This window comes from Mobula hypostoma, chromosome 5, assembly GCF_963921235.1.
Source record: "Mobula hypostoma chromosome 5, sMobHyp1.1, whole genome shotgun sequence".
In the NCBI taxonomy this organism is placed as follows: domain Eukaryota; kingdom Metazoa; phylum Chordata; class Chondrichthyes; order Myliobatiformes; family Myliobatidae; genus Mobula; species Mobula hypostoma.
The window spans coordinates 95,184,016-95,202,961 of record NC_086101.1 but is presented as its reverse complement, the minus strand read 5'-3'; the positions used below and the strand labels follow the sequence as shown (position 1 = coordinate 95,202,961).

Below are 18,946 nucleotides of genomic sequence, written 5' to 3'. Positions count from 1 at the left end.
TCATCGGCGAGGAAGACGAGTCGGCATATAGAGAGAAAGTAGAGAGGCTTGTCAGATGGTGTGAGAACAACAATCTGAGTCTCAACGTGGACAAGACAAAAGAGAAGGTGAAGGTCGACCATTCCCCATTGCACATCAATATCTCTACCATGGAGAGAGCGAAGAGCACAAAGTTCCTTGGTGTGCACATCATGGACGATTTCACCTGGACTCACAACACCTCCTCATAAGTCAACAAGGCACAGGAGCGTGTACGCTTTCTGAGAAGACTGAAGTGTGCAAGGCTCCCTGCCCCCATTCTAACAACTTTCTACAGGAGTACCATTGAGAGTGTCCTGTCTGGCTGCATCATTGAAGCTGCAAGACATCAGACAGCAAGACCCTACAGAGGATCACCCGAAGTCTCCCTCACCCTCTATTTGTGACACTTACTGGGAGCATTGTAGACGAAGGGCCCAAAGTATTATTGAGGGCCCCCACCACCCATCCCACAATCTCCTTGATCCACTACCAACAGGAAGGAGGTACAGGAGCATCAGGGCTAGAAATGTCAGACTGAGTACAGCTTCTTCCCCCAGGATGTGAGACTAATGAATACCCTGCCACCACCAAAGTCTTGTCACTGGGAGAGCGAGCTGTTTACTGCTTACTGCATTTCTCACAATTTAATGTTTACCTGTGTTGCACACGACATACACTTTTAATTATATTTATTAAGTTATTTTTGATGGTGTTTCATTTTATGTGGTGTGTAATATATGTTCTGTGGGTACACCATGGTCTGGAGGAATGCTTTTTTGTTTTCTTGTATATATGTACAGTCAGATGACATTAAACTTGAACTTGAATTTGAATTATGTACGAAAAGGTCCAAGTTCAGGTACAATACATGGGGACACTCAATAAAACTTGGGCCCCTTGTCTACAATGCTCCCAGTAAGTGTCAATGTGAAATACATTCTTTCTGCTCCAGTTTCCCAACAACCTCTTTCACATCCCTTCCTGATGACGTTCTTGAACCCTTAATTTGGTCTCTTCTGTTATGATCACTTCAGCATTTCATTTTGCACCACCTTGTTTTTTCACTACAATGCACTGCACTATTCTCCTGCTTTGAGCTCGTTGCTGTGTTTTTGTTTTATTTATTTATTTATTTATATTTTATTTAAAGATACAGCATGGAACAGTTCCATCTGACCCACTGAGCTGCCCCACCCAGCAACCCCCCTATTTAACACTAGCTGAATCACGGGACAATTTACAATGACCCACTGACCGCTATGTCTTTGGACTGTGGGAGGAAACTGGAGCAGCTGGAAGAAACCCATGCAGTCCCAATTAATGGACTTTGGACTATGGACAAATGGGACTAGCTCAGTCAGATATCTTGCTTGGCATGGAGAAGGACTTAACAAATTATTTAGGGATTCAGCAAGGTAACAGGTCCTCCTGACCCAATGCGCTTGCACTGCCCAATTACACCCATGTGACCAAATAACCTACTAACTCATATATATTTGGAAACTAGAGCTCGCAGGAGAAACCCATGCTGTCACATGGAGAATGTACAAACTTATTACAAGCTTCTTTCTGGGCTGTACTACACGATGACTCTACTACTTAGAAATAGTCTGAGTTTCATGCAGACAAGAAATTTCATTGCTCCCTGGTGTATAAGACAATAATCTGAATCTGAATGTGTTCAGTTAAGGCATTAAAAAAAAATCAACATGCTGATTTGCAATTGTACTAATTGCATTGCCTTACTAATTGTTTAACAACCTGAATAGAACTCAGAAGAAGAACAAAGGACAAAAGAATAAATAATTGGATTTCTTCCAGTAACTCGGTCATAAAAACATATTGCAGTGGTAACACACATGCTGTGCAGAATCTGTTATGACGCTTGCACTTTTAACTATCCTATCAGGATACTCATTAAACTGGACTTCAGCAAACATAAGCACATTAGAAGCACCACAATATAAGACCAAGGATAGTGGAGAGCGATGACACTTTCAAGGCAGTTCAGGTAAGCTGCAGTTTGCAGAACAATATTGAAGGCAACAAAAATATAAAACAATCCATTATTTCAGAAATAAATGCCACTGTACCATTCATCTCTGCCAGCATCACAGTTACACTGATAATTCGTGTCCAAGCAGCTATCCTCCAATCCACAGGCACATTTCTGAAGTTCAGGTGGAGAACCACCCCAGTAAGCTTGTTTCTCATTGGTCCTCCCAATCCACCAGGTGAATGGTGCTCCATCTGTAAGAAACTTGGAAATATTACCAAGAATAAAGCCATCGGGGCAATGGGGATGCTTGTAAAGAAAATGAATTATTATAAAAATATCTATAAAATTACTTTCATTTAGCAGTATTAGTGATTTCAGTTCAGACAGCGAAAGAGAAAATGATTCTATCTCCATACTACCACCACCACTGGCACTGGCCTCCGTTAGTCAGAACATTGAATACAGGGAGGTGATATTCTGTCTTTATAAGATGTTGGTCAAATCTGAGGTGGAATACTATATATAGTTCTGGTCACTCAATATCGCAGAGATGTGATAGCGATGGACAATGTGCAGAGGAGATTCACCCGGACGTTCCTTGTAATGGAGCTTTTCATTTACGAGGAGAGAATGAAGAAGCTAAAGGTTGCAAACTCATCCAGCTCCATCATGGGCACTAGCCTCCCCAGCAGTGAGAACATCATCAAAATGTGATGCCTCCAAAAGGTGATATCAGTGTAGAGAGACCATACACTGCTGAGGGCAAGACTCTTAACACTGTTGAGGAGCAGAGTGATCTTGGGGTCAAAGTTCATAACTCCCTGAAATGGCTATATAGGTTGATAGGCTGGTAAAGAAGGCATATGGAATTAGGCCTTCCTACTTCTGCTCCTACATCTTATGGTCTTACCATTATTTGTCAGGGCATCGAGTTCAAAAGTCTGGACTCTAGTTAGGTCGCATACAATTCAGGAAGGATGTCGAAGCTTTGGAGAGGGTGCAGAAGAGCTTTACCAGGATGTACCTGGATTAGAGAGCTACAATGAGAGGTTGGGCATTTTGTACAGACGCTGCATGGTTTCTCTCTAGGTTTGAGTTGGCTTCTACCAATGCTCTGGTTTCTTTTTCCTAGGGCAGAAATGGCAAAAATGAGAGGGCATCATTTTAAGGTGATGAGAAGTAGATACAGGGAGGGATTTACACAGAGACTAGTGGGTGTGTGAAAAACCCTGCCAGTGGTGGCGTTAGAGGCAGCTAGATCAGGGACAGTTAGGAGACTCTCAGATAGGCACAGATGGCGAGCTATTTGGAAGGATGGTTAGATTAACTTGAAAAAATAGCACAACATCATGGGCCAAAGGGCCTGGACTGTGCTTTAATGTTCTATGTTCTTGTTTAGACATCACACAGCCAGATTAAACGAATACTGTAAATCATGTTATTGGAAGTAAGTACAAAAAGATCAAAGAGTACTTGTTGGTCAAGTAATTTCAGGGCTAAGGGGAAATAAGGATAGAGGAATGGCATTGATTCAATGATTGGGAGCAGACATCATTCTTCTAAGAACAGGAGACTATTTGTCCCAAGGAAACAATTCCAATAAACTCTTTCCTTCTTCACTGATGGGCCATAATCATGGTTATAAGTAAAAGATTCAGAGGTCTTATTAATGATAGAAACCAGAGACATCCTATCGCTCTCTGTGTGGACCATAGATAGTTAATCAAAGGTCAAAATAGACAGCAATGGGCTAAAGTCAAGGTATTAGAATATCATGCTGAGGCTCTATAAGGCACTGCCGGTGACAGGTGCTGCCCTGCAGGGGTCAGTGTCGGGTACACTTCTTTTTACTTCATACGCCAATGATTCAGGTGATGAAAATGAAAGCTTTGTGGCTAAGTTTGCGAATGATACAAAGATAGATGGAGGGGCAGGTATTGTTGAGGAAGCAGGTAACCTGATGATTGGGAGGATGGACAAAGAAGTGGCAGATGAAATATGGTGTCGGGAAGTGTATGTTCATATACGTTGGCAGAAGGAATAAAGGTGTAGACTATTTTCAAAATGGGGAGACAATTCAAAGGTCAGAATTGCAAAGGGACTTTGTAGTCTTTGTGCAGGGTTTATTAGATTAAGTTGCAGGTTGAGTTGGTGATAAAGAAGGCAAATGAAATGTTAGCATTCATTTCCAGAGGATTAGAATATAAAAGCAGGGATGTAATGCTGACCCTTCATAAGACATTGGTCAGACTGCACTTGGAGTATTATGAGCAGTTTTGGGCCCCTTATAGAAGGAAAGATGTGCTGGCATTGGAGAGGGTTCAGAGGAGTTCACAAAATGACTCTGGGAATGATAGGTTTAACATATGAGAGCATTTGATGGCTCTGGGCCTGTACTCAGAATAAAGAGGGATCTCTTTGAAACCTACCGAATGCTGACAGGCCTAGATAGAGTGGATGTGGAGAGGATGGTTCCTTTAGTCTAGGACCAGGGGGTGCAGCCTCAGAATAGAGAGATGTCCATTTAGAACAGAGGTGAGAGGAATTGTTTTAGCTAGACGGTAGTGAATCTGTGGAATTCATTGCCACAGGCAGCTGTGGAGGCCAAATTATTGGATATATTTTAAGCAGAGGCTAATAAGTTCTTGGTTAGTCAAAAGTTATGGAGAGAAGGCAGAACAATCGGGTTGAGAGGGATAATAAATCAGTCATTTTGGAATGGCGGAGCAGACGCGATAGGCCGAATGACCTAATTCTGCTCCTATGTTTATGGACTAATGTTTTTAAGTTAATTGCATTTACCAATACTTCATCCATTGCCAATGTACCTTGGATGCTGAAGTGCTCACCTAGATATTGAGAGTCTCTGTCTCGACTACACATTCAAGTAGTTAATTTCTGAATGGAAACGTGCTTCCTCAAATCTCCTGTAAATCTTTCACTCTTGACCAAAAATAAGTGCTCTGGATTGATACACCTCTGCTGCAGGGAATACGTTCCTACAAAATACACGATCCATGCCCCTCATAAGTCACTTTCATCAAGCTCTCAGCTTCCTGCACTGTGCAGGCACAAGCTCCAATTGCAACAAGGTAGCTTGGAAATTGCAATTCATTAAATTAAGTAAATCTGGAATGAAGATAAAGTGTCAGTAATCATAATTATGAAAGTATCAGATTGTTGTAAAGGCCATTTGGCTCATTAATGTCCTTAAGGGATGGAGATCTGTCACAAATACCTAGCTTTGGCAGTTGTACAACTCCAGATTGACAGCAATGTGGTTGGCTCTTAACTATCCTCCGAAATGAACTAACAATCCATTTGACAGGCAACAAATGCCAACCTTCCCACAATGGCAATGTTCCCACACCATTTGAAAAAAAAATTGTGTGCGTTAAATCCAATGTTAATAACAGCTATTGTCATCTATATGAATAATCTGGATAATAATGTAGTAAAATTGATCAGAAAATCTGCAAATGACACCGAGATTAGGGGTGTAGCGGACAGCGAGGAAGGCTATCAAAGCTTGGATAAAATGGCAGATGGAATTTAATGCAGGGAGGTATGAGGTGTTGCACTTGGAGGGGGGAACAAGTGTGGGACTTACATGGTGAGCAGTAGGTATTGAGTTGTGTGGTAGAACAAAGGGATCTGGCGATAGAGATCAATAATTCTTTGAGAGTGACATCACAGATCTTGCCCTTTGAGAAATTCCAAGAGACTGTCAAACCGATTATCTGCTGTCACAGCATTTCTCCTGTCAGCGACATAGACCGGCCATTCCTTTTTGAGAGTTTCTGGAAGTTTACTTTCAATTAATTTTGTCACCAGCGAATTTTTGATAGCACCCATGTCTCCAAGGTCATTCAAGTCTTGAAGTGCCTTCTCCACAGCTTGAATTAATTCCACTATTTTCCATGACTGATGACTTCTGACAGCTGGCATTTTCTGTAACTCTTCCACTATTTCAATAGCAATGCACGTTTGATTTCCATAGCGGTTTTCTAGAACACGGAAGATGTTATCTGCAGTGTTATAAGTAGTGAGGCGAAGGTCTCTTCTGATTTTGTCATCAAGACTGTCCAGTATTTGAACCTTCTTCACCTCTCTTGAACCAGTCAGCTCTCCCTGCCTCTGGAGTGCTTCCCAGTCCTTTCTCCACCTGTGAAAATCACGTTTGCTGCCAGTAAACTTGGGAAGGGCCGTCGGTTTCAATCTGATGGCTGGTGTGGGAAAATTGGAGGAAAAGCCCAACGCCGTGGGTGTTAGTCTTTCAGCATCCTCCTTTCTCCTTGCCTGTATGAAGTGGGCCTTGAATGAATGAGCTTCCAGCAGGAGCAGTGGAGGCAGGTACGATGTTGTTTAAAGTTAAATTGGATAGATACATGGACAGGAAAGGAATGGGGGGTTATGGGCTGAGTGCAGGTCGGTGGGACTAGGTGAGCGTAAGAGTTCGGCATGGACTAGAAGGGCCGAGATGGCCTGTTTCTGTGCTGTAATTGTTATATGGTTATATGGTTATATAAGGTTGTAAAGAGAGCTTTTGCCACATTGGCATTCAGAAGGTAGAGGATTGAATCCTGGAGTTGAGATGTTATGTTGAAGTTGGATAAAACATTGCTGAGGCCATATTTGAAGTATTCTCTGCCATACTGGTCACCTTTCTGCAGAAGAGTTATCAATAAGATTGAAAGATCAGACAGAACATTTCTAAGGATGTTGCTGGGGCTTGAAGACCTGAGGTACTAGGAAAGGATGAATAGGTTAGGACTTTATTGCCTAGAACATAGAAGAATGAAGGAAGTCTTGACATAGATATATAAAATTATGACGGGTGCAGATACAGTAAATGCAAGCAGGCTTTCTTCACTAAGGTTGGGTAAGACTAGAACTAGAGGGTGAAGGATGAAATATTTATGAGAAATCTGAGCGAGAACTTCTTCATTCGAGGGTAGTGGAAGTGAGGAATGAGCTGACAGCGGAGGTGATGGATGCAGGTTTGATTGCAACATTTAAGTGAAGTCTGGATAAGTACATGAAGTGATTGAGAGGGTTATGTCCAGGTGTAGGTTGATAAAACCAGGCAGAATAGACTAGATGGACTGAAGGTCCTGTTTCTGTGCTGTAATGCTCTACGACTCTATGAAAGCCATAAAGTTTGCTTCTGGCTCAATTCTGTACTTGCACAATGGACTAACTCAGTCTAGTGTAATGTCAGCAACAAACAAGCTGGATGAAATCAACGCATTAAGCATCATCTCGTTGATGAAAGGAACTGGCAATATCCCAGTCTTCTTTCCTTTCCCCCAATCCACTGAGTTCTTCCAGCAGTTTGTTTGTTGCTTAAGATTCCAGCATCTGCACTATCTTGTCTCTTTATTATAATGTTAGCCATTCCTTGTGACAAACTCTTACTGACTGGTCCTTGATGAGTCCTTGTTGGGGTATATATGGGCTGCTAGAGGTGAGGGCTGCTCCAAGGATGGTCAGATATTTCCCAGTCTGTAGATCATTGGGAGTGAAGGTGCAGGCCAACAAAGCCAGCATCATACTCTCCTGATTAATTTAACAGAGGATACCGACCAAAAAGATTACAGATTGTGTCTCTACTTGAGTCAAAGACCAAATACGTACATATACAGATGTACCTTGGTGAGTATACAGAACACCTGCATCACTGCCTGTGATGGAGGCTCCAATGCACAGGATCAGCAAAGGCTATAGATTCAGCCATCTCCCTCATTGGTGCAAGCCTTCCCCTCCATTGAGGACATCTTCAAAAGGCAGTGACTTAAGATGGAACCTCACCCTTCATGATGTGACACACCCATTGGAGGTGACTGAGAGCGATGAGTGCCAGCAGACTTGTAGAGTATTTAACATTAGAGATGCTTCTCCAGTGTTTGGAAGTGTGCACCATAAATTGGCAATGATTCCAAACTTTATTACTACAGCTCACTGGATCACAATAAGCCCTCTTCCACCCATCCGAGATATTTATCAGAAATACTCCATTTGCAGGGCCCTTAGCATTGGGAACAATCCCTCCCAGCTGTCTGACAATCTCTTTAACCACCTACCATCAGGTAGGAAGTACGGTAAGATTTGGACAACAATTGTTAGGATGGGAAATGGCTTCTTCCCCAGGGTGTGAGACTACAGAACTTCCTGTCACCACCCAGGTCTCACCACTTATGAAGAAGCAGTAGTGTTACACTGTTTACTTTTTAACTTGTGTCATTAATTCACCTTATGCTAAATATCAATCTTCTGTAATATATTATTATTTGTTAATGTAATTGTAGTAATATTATTTTATGTACTGTGTGTGTGTTATATGCACTTTAGTCTGGAGGAATGTTGTCTCATTTGGCAGTATACATGAATACAGCTGAATGACAATAAATTTGAAGGAATCATCATCGTGATTTGTAACCAAGAGACATTTTTGTGATAAACTGAAAATCCTTCATCCTGATCCAATAACCCCTGAAATGCTGGGTTTTACTGTCAGTCCACTTGGTCATGTGACTATGTCCAAGATTGGTCTAGTGCGGACTTCAAGAAGAGGAATAACTAATCTTAACATGTACAAAAAGAAACAGCATCCTGTTTGAGTTCAAAGCCAGAATCAAACCAAAACTGTTGCAATACAAGTATCTATAAGGATATCTGAAAGATTCCTGAACTGGTTATTTAATTAGATTAATGCATTTTGTTTATTAAATGCATATATTGATTAGATATTTATAAAAATAAATTGTGTAGTACATTATTCAGTGTGGATATGCTACCCTCAATATCTATGCATGTCTTCATCCTGTGATCCTATTGGATACAAGATGTTTGTGATCTCTTAACTTTATAACAATTTAATAATATTACAGGTGAACTATCAGTTTTCACCAGCAACATCAAACTCAACATGCAAATAGTTTGTGTGATGCCTTGCAAAATATATAAGTCTATTTATGCTATATCTCAATGAAGAGAGTGATTACTTGACCTCAACAACAAGCCTCTCCTAAGGAATAAAAATGTCTTCTTGGTTGCATAATGTTAAAATAAAATATGTGATGAACATGTGTTGAAGTGGAGATTAACTATGGTCAGTGAAATAGAATTCAGACAGATAAATATAATGAATTTATGCAAGTGATTAAGGAAGTATTCATATCCCCTGCTGATCTTTTATCGAATTCTCTATTGAGGTGTCAAAGTCCTATTGAACCAAACTGAGCTGATATGAGAGCTGTCTCGTAAGCTGTGATTAACTAAAATAGGCCTTTAGATTGTTGAGAATCAAAATCAGAATCTGGTTGACTATCACTGACATCTATCATGAAATGTGTTTAGAAGAATGAGAGGTGATCTCAGCAGTTGACGGGGAAATGAATCGATGTAGTCAGTTGTGTGGAATCTAGGTTGACTATTCATAGAAAGGATGAGGAGAAATCAGGACAGAGACACAAAAAACAACAGATGCTGGAATCTGGAGCAAATAACAAACTGCAGATCAGACAACATCTGTAAAGTAATTGGATGGACAGCATCTCGGATCCAGACCCTTCATCTGGACTCATTTCACCCACAGGGTGAACACCCTATGATAAACAAGTGTGGCTTATTTGCTGAGTATATTCAAGCCAGAGACTGATGGATTTTTAGATATTTAGGGATTTAAAGGACACGGGGTCAGTGTGATGAGGAACTACATGTCTTACTCCTGCTTTTATCTCTTTAGTTCAAGAGATAAATTGCACTGCACAGAATCATTTGCGAATAAAGATTGACAGTAAGTGACACAGGAAAAGGGAAGGATCTCAGGAACTTCAAAGATGGAAAGACAGAGAGATTTAACCACTTTCACCAATTCATGCTAAGTTTGCTGACTAACTTCAGCAGATTTAGTGTAGTAATAGAGGTTTGACCAGCAGCTAATCAGGACATCAGAGGTTTGGAGAGGAGGGGACTACAATCAGGTCCACTGACTCAGGATAAAAGACAGAAGTGGATTGCAGCTGCCGAAAAGAGCTTTGAGCAGTGACCAATCAGCATTTGGGATTAATTAGTAAGAGCAAATTAAAGGAAGGCATGGCAAGGCGCAGTATCCATCCTCACAGTCGCTATCTTCCATCTTCTGAGTGGACACAGAGTGGTGATCTTAAAGCTTCAGCTCTTCAAGGCTTTAGGAGAGAGAGGCTTTACTCAGGGAAAGAAAAAGTCAAGTTTTTCCTTCCCTTTTTATCTGCTCAGCTATGTAGAGATGACAGGTAGGATAGTGGAATGCTCCTCTTGAGGGATGTGAGAAGGCAGGGCAGCTGCAGCTTCTAACAAGCTATGTTTAAGATTTGGGGCTGAAACTGGATGAACTTCGGATCACTGGGGAAGTGAGGGAGTGATAAGTAGGACATATAGAGAGGTAGTCACTCCCAAGGTGCAGGATACAGGAAACTGGGTGACAGTCAGGAAGGGGAAAGGAGTTAAAGAGCCAGTGCAGAGTACCCCTGAGGCCATCCCCTCAACAACAGGTATATCACTTTGGATATTGTCGGGGGTGGGGGGAGGGTGTCCTCACAGAGGAAAGTCACAGTGGATGGGTCTCTGGGACTGAGTCTGGCTCTGTGACTCAGATGGGAAGTGGGGAGAAGAGGTACACTGTGGTGATAAGGGAATGGACAGGAGGTTCTGTGGGCAAGAATGAGATTCGCAGATGGTATGTTGCCTCCCGGGTGCCAGGGTCCGGCATATCTCCGACTGAGTCTTCAGCATTCTCAAGTGGTATAGTTCAAAGGAAATTGAAAAAAAAGATTCCAGGATTGAATGACTTGTCTTATGAAGAGCGGCTGATGGCTCTGGGCCTGTATTCACTGGAATTTAGAAAAATGAGGGATGCCCTCATTGAAACCTATCAAATGGTGAAAGGTCTTGATAGAATGGATGTGGAGAGGATGTTTCCTCTGGTGGGAGAGTCTAAGACCAGAGGACACAGCCTCAGAATAGAGAGGGATCCTTTTATAATGGAGATGAAAAGGGATTTCTTTAGCCAGAGAGTGGTGAATCTGTGGAATCCTTTGTCACAGACGGCAGTGGAGGCCAAGTCTTTATGTATATTTAAGGCAGAGGTTGATAGATTCTTGACAGGTCAAGAATCAAGGGATATGGGGAGAAGGCAGGAGACTGGGGCTGCGAGGGAAATTGGATCAGCCATTATGAAATGGTAGAGCAGACTCAATGGGCCAAATGGCCTAATTCTGCTCCTTTATCCTATGGTTGTATGGTCTTATATCCTGCTAGAATTAAACAAATTTAACTTGAAGTACCTTTCACCAATTTTTTGCTGATCCACTATGACATGCTATGAGGCATTCTATTGCATTGAAAGCCAATGGATAAATGTCTGATTTTTGTTATTGGATTCACATTTTCACATTTGGCTGGAGTGTTCAATGTCACCTTCAATATCTCAGTGCTGCAGTCTGAGGTTGCCACCTGCTTCAAGAGGGCAGCGATAATACCAGTATCCAGGAAAAACAGGATGAATTGCCTCAACAACTATTACCCAGTTGCACTCACACCTACTGTGGTGTGCTTGAGATGGTCATGGTGAGAATTAACTCCTGTCTAAGCAAGGACATGGACCTGCCACAACAGATCTACAGCGGACATAATCACACTAGCTCTCCACTCAGCTTTGGAACACTTAGATATCTGCAATATATATAGTATACCTGAGATTTTCTTAGATGTCAACATCTCAGAGGATTTGTCTTGGGCCCAACACCAGCAGCAGTATATCATTAGAATTTGAGGAGATCTGATATATCACCAAACACTCTTTGAAAATGGAGAGCACTGAGATTGGCTAAATTACTGCCTGATATGGGGGCTACAATATGCAGGACTGAAAGAGGATGCAGAGAGTGGAGACACTGGCAGCTCTACCACAAGCACAACCCTCCCCAACAGCAAGGACATCTTCGAGAGGTGGTATCACCTTCTCAAGAAGGTGGCATCCATCACTAATGATCCTAGAACATGTTTTCTTCTTATTACTATCATCAAGGTACAAGTCTGAAAACTCACATTCAATGATTCAGAAATATCTTCTTCCCCTCTGCCATTAGATTTATGAATGAGCCATGAAACCATGATCACTACCTCATTATTCCTGTTTTGCTTTATATGTTTATGTGTAACTTATAGTTATATTTTTTATGTCATAGATGGACTGCTGCCTCAAAACATCAAACTTCACAACACATGTCAATGATAATAAACCCAATTCTCATTCTGATTATTAAAGCTGCTTCAAATTTCTCTTCAGTTAACTTTCTCCTCAATTAATTTCAAGCTAAGGATTTCAAGACAAAAATTCAGTGGACTAGATGTAGGTTTGTAGTAGACATTTCACACTGTAGATATCATAAACACTGATGCCCTTATCTATTAAGAATTAAATAGACACCTAAGCAGTGCTGCTGAATGACTACATTTTTATCAGTAAGAGAGAAAACTAGCCGTTGGTGATAAATATTAAAGGATGCCTTCATTTGACAAATATATGAAGGAATAAGAAGCTGGAGATGCTGGAATCTGGACCAAAAAATGAACTGCTGGTGGATCTCAGTGAGTCAAGCAGTCTCTGTGGTCATGACGGACAATTGACGATTCCAGTTTAGACCCCTGCATCAGTACCTGAAACATCAACTATTCCTTTGCTTTCAGAGATACTGCTTAACATATTGAGTGCTTTCTGCAGGTTTTTTTGTCTCACTAGGAAGTAGCGCAGCAAGGGGTACCTTCCCACATTTGAACATCTTCATAGGGATGTTCAAAATGATAGGGGTACAGATAGGGTAAATGTAAGCAAGCTTTTTCCCACTGCGATTAGTTGAGACTGGAAGTACAGGTCACCGGATAAGGGTGAAAAGTTAAATATTTAAGAGGAACATGAGGGGAACCTCTTCACTCAGAAGGTAGTGAGAGTGTACCAGTGAAAGGGGTGAATATGGGTTTGATTGCAGCATTTAAGAGAAATTTGGGCAAGTATATGGGTGAGGGGTGTATTACATTCAATATTTCGGTAATAGTTGAGTAATATTGTAAGTATATTGTTTGCTTACCATCATTCTTCATTTTGTTTACATAGTTTATTGCAGGTTATATGTAGGAAGTATGTGAATGGCATACATCATTACACCACCCTCAAATGTGACCGCCTCACCAAAAGTAAAACTTGAGTAGATGCATTTCTCCGCTGTCCTGTTTTTCTTTTGATTAGTTTTGGCATTACAAAACATAACAGTGGAGCGGCAACGAGGTGACTTTCAAATGAACCCAAGATGACTACTGACCTGGTGAAACACAGTTTTAAACAAAATGCAACATGTTTCTTTGGAAGGGGTGAGACAGCCAAGTTAAAAACAGAAAATGGATGAAATTCATGGGTTCATAAACAATCAGTACCAAGTTAAAATAATACGTTTTTTAAAAAGCAGAACTGGTTGGCTACATCAGAAAGATTTATACGTTTGATGGCACAATAGATAATGATGTACGTATTAAATGAATTGAACAGCATTTTGAAGCAAATGAAGTAAACAATGAAAAGCGAGTGCCAGTGTTACTGAGTGCCAGCGTTACTGAGCGCAATAGGTGGAAAAAAATGCAGTTCACTTAGAAGTTTGACTTCTCCAACCAAACCAGCCAAAATGAGCTTTGCTGATATCATGAACATAATGCAGGAACATTTAGAACCAAAACTATTGTTTATTGCAGAACATTTGAGTATTCATAATCGGATCAAAAGGAAGAGGAGTCCATTTCAGCTTACGTGGCTGAATTGACAAGATTGTCCGAGTATTGTCAGTTGAGTAATGGGTTTAATGATACACAGAAAGATCATTTAGTTTCTGAAATCTTCTAAGAAAGCATTCAAAAATGACTCCTAATTGAAGCACAGCTTACATAAAAAAGAGCAGTTGAAATTGTATCAATGGAAACAGCAGCATCTCTACTTCCTGAGGAGATTGAGACAAGTGAAGCTTGTCCTCAATCATTTTCACTAATTTTTATGGGAGCACCTATAAGAGCATCCTGACCAGCTGCATCACTGTCCGGTACAGGAATTGCAAGATGTCTGACCACAAGTCCCTTCAAAGGATTGTTAGGACTGTTCAAAAGATCATTGGGGTCTCTCTTCCACCCATCAGAGATATTTATCAGGAGTGCTGCATATGCAGGGCACTTAGCATTGTCAATGCTGCCTCCCATGTGTGCAACAATCTCTTTGACCCCTATTTACAGGCAGGACATTCATAGCATTAGGACAAGAACTGTTAGGATGGGAAACAACTTCTTCCCCCAGGCCATGAGTATAGATCTCCCTGCCACCACCCAGGTCTCATCACTTATGAAGCACTAGTAACATTATACGGTTTACATTTTAACTTGTGTTGTAAAAGCATCTAATACTAAATGTCAAACATCTGGAATATATTTTATTTCTAAATTTATTTGTCATAATATTACTTTATGTATTATGTATGAATAATATGTATTGTGTTGTGCACCTTGGTCAGGAGGAACATTACTTCATTTGATAGTATACACAAATAAGGTAGAATGACAGTAAACTTGAACTTGAACATGTATGGATTTGGCTCTGAGGTCTCAGTCACTCAAACTGAAACATTAAAGGTGCAACAAGGGTCAAGAGTAAAGAGCTGATATTCTGAAGAAAACATCAATTTCCCTTCTTCACACCTACAAGAGTAAAAAATTTCATCAAAGCATCTAATGTAATGGCACCATCCTGTTCTTCTCTGAAGCCCTTTGATTTTTTTACAGTATTTTTATTTTATTTTATTTTAATTAATTTAAAGATACAGCATGGTAACAGGCCCTTCTTGCCCAATGAGTCCACACTGCCCAATTAGACCTTTATGACCAATTAACCTACTAAACCATAGGTCTCTGGAATGTGAGAGGAAATCACAGCACCGGGACAAATCCCATGCTGTCACAGGGGAATGTACAAATCCCTTGCAGACAGCGCTATTATTATCCCAATGATTTGAACTCTTCATCTGCTGTCCTAAATATGTACTTTAACCAAACTATAAGCTACTCCTGCACTTATATACCTTTCCCAAACCACCATTAATAAATACTACATTCACATCAATTAATGCAATGGACTGTTGGGGGACTGCAGCCAATGGCAGATATGGACCACCAAGTCCACAGGCATGTAAGCCTAGAATTTCCACAGAATGTTCAAGAAGAGGATTGCCTCTCATCTGATTTTTCTTCCTAACTGAGCTAATAAAGAGAGATTGGACAAACTTGGGTTGTTTTCTTTAGAGCGTTGGAAGCTGAGGGGTGATCTGATAGAACTGTATAAGACTATGAGAGGGGAAGTAGTCCAAATACTTTACCCCAGGGTAGATATGCCAGGTACTAGAGGGCATGCATTTAAGGTGAAAGAGGGGCAGTTTAAAGGAGATGTGTGGAGTTGTATCTTTATAAAAAGAGTGATATGGATCAGGATTGGGCTGCCATGGCAGCAGATATGATACTGGTGCGACAAAGATGCATTAATATGCAGGAAACAGTGGAATATGGAGCATGTAGAGATAGAAGGGAGTTAGTTTGATTTGGAATTGTCTTTGTGACTGATATTGTGGATTAAAGGGTTTGCTTCAGTGCCATACTATTGTAAATGACCATTAAGATTATAGGAGCAGAATTAGGCTAATCAGCCCATTGAGTCTACCTCACCATCTGTTATGGCTGATTTAATATCACTCTCAACCCCATTCTCCCGCCATCTCCCCGTAACCTTTGACATACTTACTAAATAAACTCTATCAACCTCCAATTTAAATTTACTCAATGACTTGGCCTCCATAGCTGCCTGTAGCTATGAATTCCACAGTTTCGTCACTGTCTGGCTAAATAAATTTCTCCTCATCTCTGTTCCAAGGGATGTCTTTGTATGCTGAAGCCGTGCTCTCTGGACCTAGACCCCCTCCCTATCAGAAATTCTACATTCTACTTTCCCTCATAAAATATCTTAAGAGCCCAAAATAACTCACTGATAATGAGTGAGCTACCTTGACAGACGACACTGAAGATGAATGCTCACTCAACGTACTCCTGAAATCAATGTCAGGCTGAAATGAACAATATCAGTTTGGCTTTGTTTTCCAAGCTGGTTTATCAACTATTTCCTTCCACTATACAAAGGTCTCAGTTTCAAAGATTGTAAGCACATTTATAAACCAAGTCTGTACGCAGTCTGTGAGATTCGTCTTCCCACAGACAGCTACAAAATAAAGAAAACCATTTAAGGAAAATCATCAAACCCCAATGTGCAAAAAAAAGAATAAATTGTGCAAATGGCAAAAAAACACGCAAATGAAGAACACAAAATACAAAACACCAAATCCCAAAGACATCGAAAAAGTGTCCAGGCGTATTCGGTTCAGCTGAGTTCAGTTAATTCCATTGTACTGTCTCTCTCCCTCTCTCTCTCTCTGCAGGCCGTGGTGCTAGCCTGCCATGATCAAAATCACACAACAAAAAAAGGAACGTCCAGAAAGCAGAAACACATCATAACATGAACTACGGAGTCCAATCCACAAGCAGCATCAATTAAATCCTGCCAAGGACCCGTGGACTCTGGCACCATCCTCCAGCAGCTCCGTGCAAGAGGGAGAGAGCAACTATTTGTACGTAGGCACCTTCCTCCAGAAGTGGTGAGCGAGAGGGAGAGGGAGACTGTTAGGTAGACAGGCAGATAGCGCTGAACTCCCACCTGCCTTCTGCTCTCGTCCTATTGATTTTAGTCTTCCTTGACGTTTTGATCAGCTAGATCGGTGTGAAAGGGATTCAATCATGGGCTCGCGCTGTGCCTCCAGGCTACGTGTTTCGCAGGAAACCTTGCTGAACTCCCTCAGAAGCAGCAAAGCACCAGATTGCTCAGTCAGCCCAAAATCATACCAACAAACAGCAGCAGAACCACACTTGAAGGAAAAAGATGAAGTAAACAAAGTGAAAGTAGTAGTTTTGTGAACCGTCTGAAGGATGTTGCCCTTAGTCACGTTGTTCACTGGATCCATCTTCCTCATTGATTCAAGATTCAAGAGTCAAATGTGTTAAATGTCAATTCCAGTACACAAGTGTAAAGGAGAACAAAATAATTGTTACTTCAGATTCAATGTAGTACAAAAAATAAACACTCTAAAATAGAGAACACAAAAAACACATAATAAATATAAATACATGCATTAGATAGGTTATATACATAGACTGATTATATGTACATACTGTAAAGTGACACTTGGTACAAGAGTGTCTATGTATAAGGTGATTAACATGAAATGATAAAGTAGTGCTAGTTGGGGGTGTGAAGGAGTGGGTTAGTAGGTGGAGATGTTGATCAGCCTTACTATTTGCGGAAAGTAATTGTTTTTGAGTCTGGTGGTCCAATTATAAAACTTGGAAACAATCCCTTAAACTCTCCTTGTCCATACCAAGCAAGATGCTTATCTAAGATCATCCCATTTGCCTCCAACTGGCCCATATCCCTCAAAAGCTGTGCTGTTCTGTCCTTCAGTTATGAAGTGCCTTTGATTCTGAGTCAATAATAATCCCAGTGCAAGTTGTGCTGTCCCTGCTTCACTAATGCAGCATCATATGTGTTCAAGCTTCAAATGAGTTATTATTTGTGGTTCAATTATAACATGCCTAGATCTGAGCCTGCACGTTGCAGGCTCGAATCCCACATCTGAAATCCAAGTACGACTTTTAAATCCAGCTCTGAGGGAAATCTGAACATGCAGAAGCAACGTCTCCAGCCGTGCAGTCTGTTGTCAAACTTAGTGGATGGGGAATGCAGCGAGTCAAGATAAGAAGGCTTCAGTGGAGGAGAAATCAGAGAAGAATGATCATAGAATATTAAAGCCAAGGAGCAATCTGGCATAATAGTATTAAAGGAAAAAATAATTTCAAAGAGTTAAAAAGGAGTTTAGTCTAAGTGGATTGGAATTAGAGTCTGGCAGGCAAAACAGTGATTATCCTGTGAAATGTGTAGAGTGAGAGGCCCAGAGGGAAGCTGTAGTCTGATCCTGCACAATCCACAACGTGAGAAGGAAGAAGACACCCTTAGCAAGAGCACCCTGGATAACTAAAGATATTATAAAGAAATGGGAGAATAAAGTCTATAATATATTTTATAAAACATTAGAGAAGCAAGCTGAGTATAAAATGCATACGAGGGGCAAATGACTAACATCAGAGCGCTGTACAAAAATGGCATGCACCTTACAGAAATCTGAGTAACTGCATTTCTAAATTGCACCTATTAACATCACATTATTTTCAAATCAGACATGAACTATAATTACAACACACTAAAAAGCTTTTTGACCCAACCGTCATCTTTGCTGGTATTAATGAATATCATGAGCTTCGTCGTGTTGCATTTAATCTACCCATATTTACATGACTAACTGTTCATTATTCTTCATAACCATAGCTAGATTTCCAATTAGCTGGTTACTCAGATGCTCCTATTCAAGAACAGCTTCTATCTTCCAGTTATGAGGCACTTGAATGAGCCTCTTGTACAATAAATATTAACTTTTGATCACTCAATGTATGTTGACATGCCCTTTGCACTTTATTTGTCTATCTGCACTGCATTTTCTTTGTAATTGTGATACATAATTCCATATTTTGCTAAAGATTTTCCCTTTTGTACTAAAGACCATAAAACCATCATATATAGGAGTAGAATTAGGCCATTCAGTCCATCGATATGTTCCACTGTTATATCATCCCTCTCAACCCCATTCTTCTGCCTTTGGCCCATAACCTTTGAAGCCCTTACTAATCAAGAGCCTATCAAACTCC

At 40.7% G+C, this 18,946-nt stretch overlaps 1 protein-coding gene across 1 annotated transcript in view; it reads right to left on the bottom strand.

The window, feature by feature from the left end:
* LOC134346865 (contactin-associated protein-like 5) overlaps window positions 1-18,946 on the bottom strand; it is a 1,591,243-nt gene that overhangs the window by 514,401 nt on the left and 1,057,896 nt on the right. Inside the window, exon 14 of the mRNA XM_063048670.1 lies at window positions 2,115-2,271. Coding sequence (XP_062904740.1) covers window positions 2,115-2,271 — 157 coding nt within the window. The remainder of the gene's footprint in view (window positions 1-2,114; window positions 2,272-18,946) is intronic.